General features: G+C 34.1%; 3 protein-coding genes across 17 annotated transcripts in view; 2 read left to right on the plus strand and 1 right to left on the minus strand.

The window, feature by feature from the left end:
• The window catches only part of LOC126920941 (acetyl-CoA carboxylase), a 28,525-nt gene extending 21,614 nt beyond the window's left edge, over positions 1–6,911 (plus strand). For all 14 annotated transcript variants that reach the window (XM_050731950.1, XM_050731948.1, XM_050731951.1 and 11 more), the window contains 5 exons: positions 12–472; positions 551–4,375; positions 4,465–4,744; positions 4,823–5,103; positions 5,197–6,911. In XM_050731950.1, coding sequence (XP_050587907.1) covers positions 12–472; positions 551–4,375; positions 4,465–4,744; positions 4,823–5,103; positions 5,197–5,811 — 5,462 coding nt within the window. In that variant the 3' untranslated portion in view covers positions 5,812–6,911. The remainder of the gene's footprint in view (positions 1–11; positions 473–550; positions 4,376–4,464; positions 4,745–4,822; positions 5,104–5,196) is intronic.
• LOC126920948 (SID1 transmembrane family member 1-like) lies at positions 6,527–10,105 on the minus strand. Its single transcript, XM_050731977.1, has 9 exons — positions 9,435–10,105; positions 9,054–9,343; positions 8,825–8,975; positions 8,678–8,761; positions 8,275–8,589; positions 7,658–8,207; positions 7,322–7,587; positions 7,010–7,219; positions 6,527–6,930 (listed from the first exon to the last, which is right to left on the minus strand). Exons 1-9 carry the CDS (start codon positions 9,615–9,617, stop codon positions 6,643–6,645), a joined length of 2,337 nt encoding a protein of 778 aa, XP_050587934.1. The 5' UTR covers positions 9,618–10,105; the 3' UTR covers positions 6,527–6,642.
• Positions 10,106–10,596: 491 nt separating this feature from the next.
• On the plus strand, positions 10,597–12,564 carry LOC126920961 (26S proteasome non-ATPase regulatory subunit 13). Of its 2 annotated transcripts, none has more exons than XM_050732015.1 (5): positions 10,597–10,757; positions 10,842–10,955; positions 11,074–11,400; positions 11,493–11,825; positions 11,905–12,564. In XM_050732015.1, the coding sequence occupies exons 1-5, from the start codon at positions 10,642–10,644 to the stop codon at positions 12,170–12,172; spliced, it is 1,158 nt and encodes a 385-aa protein (XP_050587972.1). In that variant the 5' UTR covers positions 10,597–10,641; the 3' UTR covers positions 12,173–12,564. The 2 variants fall into 2 exon arrangements, with proteins under 2 accessions (XP_050587972.1, XP_050587973.1); XM_050732016.1 differs by having other exon boundaries at positions 11,493–11,810.
• The last annotated feature ends 66 nt before the right edge of the window (positions 12,565–12,630 follow it).

The raw sequence follows: 12,630 nt of genomic DNA on the forward strand, positions 1-12,630 counted from the left end.
ATTTCCATTAGGTTTTAAACCGAGTTCTGGTACGGTGCAAGAACTGAACTTCCGATCCTCGAAGAATGTTTGGGGTTACTTCTCGGTAGCAGCTTCCGGAGGTCTGCATGAATTTGCAGACTCACAATTCGGACATTGTTTCTCTTGGGGAGAGGATCGTAACCAGGCTCGAGAAAATTTGGTCATAGCTTTAAAAGAATTGAGCATTAGGGGTGATTTCAGAACCACCGTCGAATATTTGATTACGCTATTAGAAACTGAATCTTTCCAACAGAACAACATAGATACTGCGTGGCTTGATTTGTTGATTGCTGAACGCGTTAGGAGTGACAAACCAGATGTATTATTAGCCATAACGTGCGGTGCACTTCATATCGCTGATAGAACAATCACTGCCGCTTTTACTGGATTTCAAACAGCATTGGAGAAAGGACAAATACAAGCCAGCAATGATTTAGATAATGTTATCGACGTAAGTTGATTTTTATATCATCAATTTGTGTATAAATACTTGCTTACAAATATTATAAATTTAACAAAAAATTTTTAGGTTGAACTCATTAACGACGGATACAAATATAAAATACAGACTGCTAAGTCAGGCCCTAATAGTTATTTTCTTGTTATGAACGGTTCCTATAAAGAAGTAGAACTACACCGACTATCGGATGGAGGATTATTGCTTTCTTTGGATGGTGCAAGTTTCACGACTTACATGAGGGAGGAAGTCGATCGTTACAGGATCATTATTGGAAATCAAACCTGCATCTTCGAAAAGGACAACGATCCTTCTTTATTGAGGTCACCATCAGCTGGCAAACTAATCAGCTATCTAGTCGATGATGGTGGTCATGTGGACGCTGGACAAGCATACGCAGAAATTGAAGTCATGAAAATGGTAATGACAATAACAGCGAGCGAAGCTGGTAGCGTCTTTTATGTTAAAAGACCAGGTGCCATTCTCGAGGCTGGTACCTTGATTGCTCGATTAGAATTGGACGATCCATCTCTGGTAACAAAAGCTCAGGAGTACACTGGTAAATTCCCGGAAACTGTAGCTCCAGCAATTTCTGAAAAATTGAATCATCTACATGCTGAATACAGAACAGCTTTAGAAAACACTCTCGGAGGATATTGTTTACCAGATCCGTACCACGTACCTCGAGTACGAGAACTTCTTGAGAAATTCATGAATTCCCTTCGTGACCCTAGCTTACCATTGCTTGAACTTCAAGAAGTGATCGCGACGATATCAGGAAGAATTCCGATTTCCGTAGAGAAAAAAATCAGGAAATTGATGTCGCTGTACGAGAGAAACATAACTTCTGTTTTAGCTCAGTTTCCTAGTCAACAAATTGCTGCTGTGATCGATGGACATGCAGCAAGTCTTTCCAAGCGATCTGAACGCGACGTCTTCTTCTTAACTACCGAAGCTATAGTGCAACTGGTACAAAGATATAGAAACGGAATACGTGGAAGAATGAAGACCGCTGTTCACGAACTACTTCGACAATATTACACCGTTGAAAGCCAGTTCCAACAAGGACATTACGATAAATGTGTTTCTGCTTTAATCGATGAGTACAAAGATGATGTAGCAACAATAACAGCTATGATTTTCAGCCATAACCAAGTCACGAAGAAGAACGTTTTGGTAACTATGCTCATAGATCATCTCTGGGCGAATGAACCTGGTCTTACGGATGAGTTATCGAGCACGCTGACGGAACTAACGAGCCTGAATCGTACAGAGCATAGTCGTGTCGCGTTACGTGCGAGACAAATTCTAATCGCTGCTCACCAACCTGCTTACGAGTTAAGACACAACCAAATGGAATCTATATTCTTGTCAGCGGTAGACATGTACGGCCATGATTTCCATCCAGAAAACTTAGAGAAACTTATCCTTTCCGAAACATCTATTTTCGATATTTTACATGATTTCTTCTACCATTCCAATCGTACAGTTTGCAATGCTGCTTTGGAGGTTTATGTTCGCAGATCTTATATTAGTTACGAGTTGACTTGCGTGCAACATCTGGAATTGTCTGGTGAAGTACCGCTTGTACATTTCCAATTTTTGCTGCCTAACAATCATCCTAACATACAAAACCAATCTTCGGTTAATCACAGAGTCGGGGCTATGGCAGCTTTCCAAGACATGGATCAATTCACCCGATATTCTGACGAAGTTTTCGACCTCCTAGAGGATCTGTCTTCGATTACCTCAACTTCGGCTAAAGTTTTAGCAGAGGCAGTAGACGCAGCTGCAAGCGAATCGAGGCACAGCACGTCCATAAACGTATCTTTAAGCACTGCGGAAAATACTGGTACAGTGGAAATAGGTGAACGATCTGCAGAACCGGTACATATTTTGAGCATTGCCGTCCAAGAGAAAGAAAATCATGATGACGTTACGATGGCGAAACTCTTTGGAGATTGGTGCGCCGCGAACAAAGAGGAATTAATCTCACGAGACATACGAAGGATCACTTTCACCGTTTTAAAGAAAAGACAATTCCCAAAATTCTTTACATACCGTCAAAGAGATGGTTTTGTTGAAGATAAAATTTATCGACATCTCGAGCCTGGTTGTGCTTTCCAATTGGAATTAAACAGAATGAGAACTTACGATCTTGAAGCTCTGCCAACCTCGAATCAAAAAATGCATCTTTACCTTGGCCGGGCGAAGGTTGCCAAAGGACAACAAGTCACGGATTATCGTTTCTTCATTCGTTCCATTATAAGACACTCTGATCTTATCACGAAGGAGGCCAGTTTCGATTATCTTCACAATGAAGGTGAACGTGTACTATTAGAGGCTATGGATGAATTGGAAGTCGCATTCTCGCATCCGCTTGCTAAGCGTACGGAATGCAATCATATCTTCCTAAATTTCGTACCCACAGTTATTATGGATCCAGTAAGAATAGAAGAAAGCGTGACCAGTATGGTACTGAGATACGGCCCGAGATTATGGAAATTACGAGTACGTCAAGCTGAGATTAAAATGACGATTCGGCCAGCACCAGGGAAACCAACCTCTATTTTACGTTTGTGCATTGCCAACGATAGCGGATATAGCATAGATTTGCATCTTTATATGGAGGCAACCGATCCAAAGACTGGTATCATTCGTTTCGAATCTTATCCTTCTTCGACGGCAAATGGTACCTGGAGACCAGGTCCTATGCATGGTCTTCCAATTTCTACGCCATATCTAACCAAAGATTATCTTCAAGCAAAACGGTTCCAAGCACAAAGTTCTGGCACAACATATGTATATGATTTACCAGACATGTTTAGACAACAAACCGAAAAGATGTGGATTAAATACATAGAAGAAAGGCCACAGTGCAATATAACTATCCCAAATCCTGTGATGGATTGTGTGGAATTAGTATTAGAGGGTGATAATTTAGTGGAACAAAAACGACTTCCTGGTGAGAATAATGTTGGTATGGTCGCTTGGAGATTAAGGCTTTATACACCAGAATATCCAGTATCTGGTCGAGACATTATACTGATAGCAAACGATTTGACACATTTGATTGGTTCTTTTGGTCCGAAGGAAGACTTAGTGTTCTGCAGAGCGTCTGAAAGAGCTAGACAGCTTGGAATTCCTCGAATATATTTCTCTGCAAATTCTGGCGCCCGCATTGGTCTAGCAGAGGAAGTGAAAGCGTTGTTCAGAATTGCTTGGGAGGATGAGGATGAACCGGAGAAAGGATTTAGATACATATATTTAACACCAGATGATTACGCGCGTTTAGCACCGCTTAATTCAGTGAAAACTTCGTTGATTGAAGATAAGGGAGAATCTCGTTACAAGATTACCGATATTATTGGTAAAGATGACGGTCTTGGTGTAGAAAATTTAAAATACGCTGGTATGATTGCCGGAGAAACATCGAAAGCCTATGACGAAATCGTTACGATTTCCATTGTATCTTGTAGAGCGATTGGTATCGGTGCTTATCTAGTACGTCTTGGACAAAGGGTCATCCAAATAGAAAATTCTCACATCATTTTAACCGGTTACAAAGCATTGAATACTGTATTAGGCCGTGAAGTATACGCTAGTAATAATCAGTTAGGTGGTATACAAATTATGCATAATAATGGGGTATCACATGCAACAAACGTAAGGGACCTAGAGGGTGTTGCCACTGCTTTAAGATGGTTAAGCTACTGTCCCAAATTTAAAGGTGCACCCCTTCCTATATTATCAGCACCATTTCCTGATCCAGTCGACAGAGAAATCATGTATGTTCCTACAAAAGCAGCATATGATCCAAGATTCATGCTCGAAGGTAGAATACAAAATGGCACAAATTATTGGGAAAGTGGATTCTTCGATCGTGGCTCTTGGCAGGTATATTTTATATTTTAGATTAATATTACATGTTAATTTAGTTTAATAAAATGACTCAAACATTTCTATACTATTAATGTTACTTACAGGAAATCATGAGGCCTTGGGCTCAAACTGTAGTAACTGGACGAGCAAGATTAGGCGGAATACCTTGTGGTGTTATTGCAGTAGAAACAAGAACAGTTGAGTTGCACTTACCTGCTGATCCTGCTAATCTCGATTCAGAAGCTAAAACGATATCTCAGGCAGGACAAGTATGGTTCCCTGACAGTGCATACAAAACTGCTCAAGCTATCAAAGACTTTGGAAAAGAAGAGCTCCCACTTTTTATTTTTGCTAATTGGAGAGGATTTTCTGGTGGAATGAAAGGTTTTTATTGATTTTTAATAATTACTAAAATTTCACTCTTACCTATCGAGTGAATTACTAACGTTATATCTTTTCTAGACATGTACGAACAAATTATCAAATTCGGTGCTTATATTGTGGATGGCTTACGAGAATATACCAAACCAATATTTGTATATATCCCACCAAATGGAGAACTAAGAGGTGGTGCTTGGGCTGTCGTTGATCCAACGATAAATCCTCGCTACATGGAAATGTTTGCTGACAATACAAGCAGAGGTGGAGTTTTAGAACCTGGTGGAATAGTAGAAATCAAGTTTAGAACTAAAGACATAATTAAAGCTATGCATAGGGTTGATTCAGTAATACAGAAGCTTAAAGTAAGAAACTATTTTTGTTTCTTTATAATCTTTTACATTTTATAAATAATAGGTCGTGTGTGGGACACTTTATGACATTAATCATTGTTTTAGGAAAATCTAGCCAATGCAAATTCAGCTGAAGAACGGACAGACATTGAAAACCAAATTCGTAAGAGAGAGCAACTTCTAGAACCTATGTATCGGCAAGTAGCAGTTCACTTCGCGGATCTTCATGATACGCCAGAGAGAATGTTTGAGAAAAATACCATTCATGATATTATTCCATGGCAAAAAGCACGCAGACTGCTTTATTGGCGACTTAGAAGAAGACTTTTGGAGGATGAAATAAAGAAGGAAATTCTATCAACCCAACGCACTTTGGACGTTAGACAAGTCGGTGCAATGTTGCGTAGATGGTTTATAGAAGACAAAGGTGCCACAGAATCTTATCTGTGGGATCAAGATGAAGCTGCAACGAATTGGTTGGAGAATCAACGTCAAGATGAAAATAGTGTTGTTTCCCGTAACATCACTTGTGTAAGACAAGACGCAATCGTTTCTCGAGTCAAAGAAGCCCTTGAAACTTGTCCAGAAGTGAGATTAAATGCAATTTTAGAAATTGCGCACAGATTACAACCAGCAGAACGTGCAGAATTGCAAAGAACTTTATTACAGATAGAAACGACCACACAGGAACACCACAATGATTCAAGTGCTTCGTCCTAATGTTTTTCTAAATTAAGAAAAATCTCTTGTCTATCTGCGTACCTGGTGTATGTAGTTCTACATCTTAGAATTAATTGTACAGATACTCGTTATTCTTGTTAATAGCAAATTGTACGGGAGTAGTATAATTTTTGGAAAGTTAATAATTGTTTCTATCGATAGCGTTACTTGATGATAGAAAGTAATCGAACTCGTGTCTTATTCAAGTTCAATGGTGATGCTATCGAGTGTCAGACAGTATCACTGCCGTCTCCTAAACCATGGCAAAACGTGCCCTTTGTTTATAATGAGTGTATTCATGAATATAGAAATTATATTGCACATATGCGTACATACATATATATAAATAAATAAATAAGTAATATATATGTGTTTATTTATTTATATTTATATGCATGTATGTATGTGTATTTTTTTTAGAAAAAAGTTTGTTCGTTGCGTTTACTTTTACCGAATGACTAATGTGTACATCGATATTTCCCATTTCCGTCGAAAAAAGGAAAACAGATCGATGGGTAATTTTTAAAGTACGAAGTACTATTTTTCCAATCGTGAAAAATCGTGATTGTGTGATACAAACTATAAAAATTTCTTTGATCTTTAGGAACAATTTAATGCGAATAAAGAGGTAGATAATAAAAAATTTTATGAACCTGAATGTTTAACAGAAATAAGACATTTAATACAAAATAGTTGCTAAATAATTATACATATATATTTTATACTATTTTTAATTCATTGATACCAAGTTCAAATGTACATATATTACATGCAGTCATATCGTTTGAGACATAAAAATTCTCGATACTCTCTTCGTTCGTGTCATTGTCCTTAAAAGACTGAAATCTGACTTCGATGCACATCAATTAGATCATCATCTAGAGTAAGCAATACCATAAACGAGAAAAACATTGCTAAAGCAGACAAAAAATGCCAAATGTCATGACTATCAAAAAAGTTTAGGAGTATGCAGGGTTTATTATAATTGCGCGATTGTGCTGGGGTTAGCTCCCACGAGATAGAATTGTGTATAAAAAAATGTAAAGCGGCGCCCCAAAATGCGATTGATAACACAATATAAATCGCTGGTTGAAGTAGAATTCGTTCTTTGTGACAAACCTGAAATATCACAAAGTAAATTAATTCATAATATGTAGACAAACTACATAAGTATAATTATTCGTGTATATGTACATACCTTCATAACAATATAAAAAAAAGTATATAAAATTAAATTAGACATTAATACAGCCAACAGAAACGTTGCGAAATTTTTCTCGCTGTGCATATTCCCAAGTACTGCGAGAGCAACGTTCCATAAATTTCCTACAATAAGTATAATAAAACGTCCCATATACAGAGGTCGACAGAAATATCTAATTCCAGAACGGGCATCATGTTTACTAATCTAGAAAATTATAAAATCAATGATAAACTGTGCCTAGTAGAAGTAACTGAATCAAGGTAAAATGAAAAATATTAGATTCAAATACCAAATGTCTAAAATTACCTGTATTACTCTTATCAACAACGTTCTAACTTTCCATCGCCCCATGTAGTAAATTTGAATAGTCATATAAAGGCAAGTGAGCAAATGTACGACAGTAAACAGAACCCAGAAGTATATTGAACCATATAAAACTCCCAACAATCCTATGAAGATGATGAATGCTAACATTGCAAATGTAACTGATGCTCGGGCATTTATATCAGGATGACGATTGTGATAAATCTTGATCATACATAGCACTGTTATGATGTACATAAAACTCGTATCTAAATAGATAATATAATATTTGTTATTAATACTATAAAAAAAATTTATAAAATTTAATTTTTGTCTTACCGAATTGAAAGTTACTTCGATTTGGACACACGTGATAACTTCCCGAGAGTATTCCTTCCATAATGAGCGCAGTGCCCATTGCATAAAATAATCCATAATGTTGTGGTATGCCATAACATTTATTTTTTTCTCTTTCAAGTTCATCATGTTCTCGAGAAGATGTTAAAAATATAAATAGAAAACCCAACATGACGTATCCGATGTTTGAAAATACATGATTGAGATCTGACAATGATAAAAATGGATGGGCACATAAAAAATTGTAATAACACATATCTTGATTGCCAGTAACATGTAGTACATGTTGGTACGTAATTAACAGCTGTACCGCAGGTAAAGTATAAAAAATAGCAACTGTTATCAAATAATATAAATATAACCGAGATTTATGCCTAAGAATCTTTGGATCTTTACGAGCCAAATCACAAACGGAAAGCACAAGTTTTGTTCGTATTATTTCTTTATCGCAAAAAGCATCTTCCATTAAGTCGATATCATCTTCATCCAGTGAAGAATCATCTTCTATGGATACTGATCGGTGTGGAATAGACTGTAACGTAATTAATGTAAATGAGCAGAAATATTTCTTTTATTTCTTAATTAGTATATCGCGTTACCTCTTCTACCGTTGATGGGCTCGGTATAGGTTCACGAATTTGCTCCGATTCTTGATGTAATATCTCTTGTTTAATTTTTCTTTCCTTTCTAATTTTTGATATCACAATGCTTACAACATAGGCTATACAGAAACTAAAAATAACAGATACTACTACTCCTGAAGCAATAACATAATCTCGTTTGGTAATACTAGCATTTATTGCTAAATTAATGCGTTTATTCCGTACAGGAATCATACTAGGAGCTCCATAACAATCGGTATCATCACCTTTTACTACAAGTACCACAAAAAAGCCCAATGGATATTCTTGTTTCTAAAAGACATTAAATTAGACATCTTATTTCGTTACCTATCATGAAAGGCATATTTAAAAAATATATTATAGTCAAAAATATACTTACTGGCACAGTTATACCGCCTTGTCGATTTACAGTTTGCCAATAACCAGAAAATTGAATATTCCTCTCTAAATCAAACACAGGACACTGAAAAAGAAGATATGAACTAATAATAATACGATATTACAAATTATAAAAATTTATACTTACTGTTGTATTTTGTATTGAAACTGTCATACAAATATCACTATCGGAATTAACACGAATGATCACAGAAGAACTTTCTGTTTGCCTTGGAAAAGTATAACCATAATAAATAGGTTGGGATGGTGAAATTTCTACTACTCTTTCTTCTCCAGGACTAGCATAGAATGGAAACATGAAACAATTACTAATTTTTCTTTTTTATTACAATAAAGATCCAAACATAATTGCATACCTTATATAAAAATCATACTGTTTTGTCATGTTAAGTTTAAATGAAATATTTCGATAATTAGCAGTGGACAAACTAACAGTAATAAATTCTTCTTCCTCTTCTAGTCTACTTTGATTATAATTGGTTGAACACAAGGTTTGACTCGTTTTATTATATGCTAAATCATCAAAATATGCGCTTTGAACTACAAGGGGGATTTGCCATGATAGGATTTCTCTTTTTTGACGAACAACTACTATAAGAGGTAGATCGGTAGTAGCATTACTTTCAACTACTATTCTTGCAGTTACCTACAAGTAAATAATACATGAAAACTATGGTAAAATAACTTGACATAATAACATGACATTAACTTACATATATAAAATTATTCATACTTACATTATTAACAGGATATAAAAACACATATTCAACAGTAGTGTTTATGACATATTGATATTCTTTCTTATATTCTGCCACAATAACAATAGGAGAAAATGATAGAGTTTGAAAAGGAATAACTTGATGAAGATTAAATAATAATAACAATGCAAATACGGTTAAAATCCTCTGCACACTCAACATGTTGAATATTTATATATTTTTGTGTAATTATATCAACCACTATTTTCGTAAGCTACATACATAAGTTGACTCCACTCTAATTATCTTGAAACTATAAAACTAACAACACAAAAGTATGTTTTTTTTATGTCACCATGAATTGTGAATCATAATTCCGTTGACAAATAATTTTTTAAAGATAATTTGCCATGCAGATACTTCTGCATAGCTATCTGTCGCATATTTACATTCACAATACTGATGTTATAATACATACATAATATGTTACTTTTCCTTCTAATTCATATCACATAAGTATGATAACTGTAGTTACGATTCTTGAACTCTATATCGAATGTTATGTATCAAATAAATCTGTATTTAAAAAAATTAATATTTCGCTGCGATTTGAATAATTGAATTACTTTAATACTATTTTCATTGAATACTATATTTCATCAATTTTCCAATAATTTTTCACATCTGTTTTGAATAAATTATAAGCTTAAAGGTTGTATTGCATTGCTGCTGCTACATAAACTTTCGATAGAGTTTAATATGCAGTACTGGTGCGTATTATAAATTAAAAGTCTAATCACTCAACGTAAAAATAATTTAATTATTTGTATATAATTATAAATAATATAAGTATACTTGAATATCTTCGCAAGAACTCAAATAAATAATTACAACATAAATTTTATATTTTGCTACTGTGAACTAAAGAATAGTAAAATTATATAAATTCGAATTTTTAACAAAACATACAACATTTTAATTACTTTACGTCTTTCATAAAAATAATAAATTTATATACATGTGTCGTATTCATTTTAATTCCATGTCTATATCTTTATCGTAACAAATTATAAATGTTTTTCAATGAAAAATTTTATTATATATTTTTAAGTATCATAAAATAAAATGCATACAGTTTTAATAAAATATTGTATAAAATGTTATATTATTCTTCCTCAGAATGAGTGCTGAACAACGAACAACCTCATTCATTATACTGATTCGGCTTTAGTCATTGTTATTAAAGATGGCGGTATCCGTGGCACCAAAAGATGTTAATACATATTTAAGTCAAAATCAAAATGTTGCAGACAAAGAATTGGCTACAGAATGGGCGCAACTCGAAGAATTATACAATAAAAGGTATTTTTTGTAAAATATTCTACATTACATGCATGTTTCAATAGAAAAATGTTTAGCTAAATTTCATCGTCCGGTGACTTGCAGGCTTTGGCATCAGTTGACACTTAAATTAGAAACATTTGTTAAAAATCCAGCGCTTCAGAAGGGAGATAAATTAGTACAGTTATACATAAACTTTTTATCTACTTTTGAAAACAAGTAAGTATATTATATACGTATCTTTTTCGAAATATTAATTTATAACCTTACTTATTCTACTTACACAGTAATTGAGATTATCATTGTATTGTAATACTATTCTCCTATTTTTATTTAGAATAAATCCTTTATCATTGGTAGAAATATTAGCGTATGTAATACAACAATTTCAAGATAAACAAGAAGCAATTAAATTCTTGGAAAAAACAGAATCTAAAGTTAAAAGCAATAATGAGGCAGTTGCTTTATGTAAAGTTCTCACAGGACAGATCTTGCTTGAAAAGTTAAATAATCAAGAACAAGCAAAACAAATCATAGAGGAAGTAGAGGCTATGTTGGATAATGCCGATGGTGTTACAACAGTTCATGGTAGATTTTATTTATTAGCGAGTCGCCTTTACCGTCTTCAAGGGAAACATGCTGAATATTATCGTACTGCTTTAAGGTACCATTATACTTATAATCTGGAGCAATGGTCATTTTCATTATGACAAAAGTAATCCATACATATTATTTAAACTGATTTTCATATTCCAGATACTTGGGTTGTATTGATTTAAATAATCTAAGTAGACAAGAACAGGAGCAACATGCATTTTTCCTTGGATTGGCTGCACTTTTAGGTGAAGGAGTCTATAATCTTGGAGAATTGTTAGCTCATCCAGTTTTACAATCCTTGAAAGGTACTCCAAACTCTTGGTTAGTTGATTTATTACAAGCTTTCAATGCTGGTGACATTGTTGCACTTGAAAAATTAAAGCCACAATGGAGCAAAGTTGCTGATTTAGCTGCACAGGAGTTGAAGTTGAGACAAAAAATATCTCTTCTATGCCTCATGGAAATGACTTTCAAAAGGCAAGCTAATAATAGGTTTGTATATTGCTTATTGTAAAATAAGGAACCAAATAATGTAAAACAATCTGTATTAAATAAATTTTTTTTATCATAGGCAATTAACATTTGCGGAAATTTCTCAAGAAACTCGTTTGCCTCTCGGTGAAGTTGAATTATTAGTAATGAAAGCCCTAGCTCAAGGTTTAGTTCGTGGTGCTATTGATCAAGTGGCAGGAACAGTAAACATGACATGGGTACAGCCTCGCGTATTAGATCGTACACAAATAGCTGGAATGGTTCAACGACTTGATGGCTGGTGTAAAGATGTTAGTTCAATGGAACGTTTGTTAGAGTCTCGAGCGTCAGAGATACTTACACTTTAATATTAGGTTTAACATTTTTGTCATTAATTTGTTTGTAAGTTTTATTTCCATATCTTTGTTAACTCACTGGCTTACCATCATTTTAGAAATAAAAAATGTAATTTACTACAGTTGATATAAATACGTAATAATTATGTATAAGATTAATTTCATTGTGATAAGTCAGTGAGTTAATATAAAAGGACGTATAAGATACAGTTTCTCAAATATAAAATTATGATGCTGTTTACAAACGAATTAAAAAGATATATAAATTTATTTTTAACTTAACATCCTACACAGAACAATTTAACGTAATTTTTAATGTTTCTATAGAATAATTATTTGAACTTTTTGTGCTCAGAGACTTTGTACTATGACCGAAATATTAATAATAACAACATATATTAACATTTATAGCGTTTCTCTTGCTTGTTCACATATTCTTTAGATATTAATATTTTTCTGCAGTAGTATAC

This window comes from Bombus affinis, chromosome 10 (assembly GCF_024516045.1).
Source record: "Bombus affinis isolate iyBomAffi1 chromosome 10, iyBomAffi1.2, whole genome shotgun sequence".
Taxonomy (NCBI): Eukaryota; Metazoa; Arthropoda; class Insecta; order Hymenoptera; family Apidae; genus Bombus; species Bombus affinis.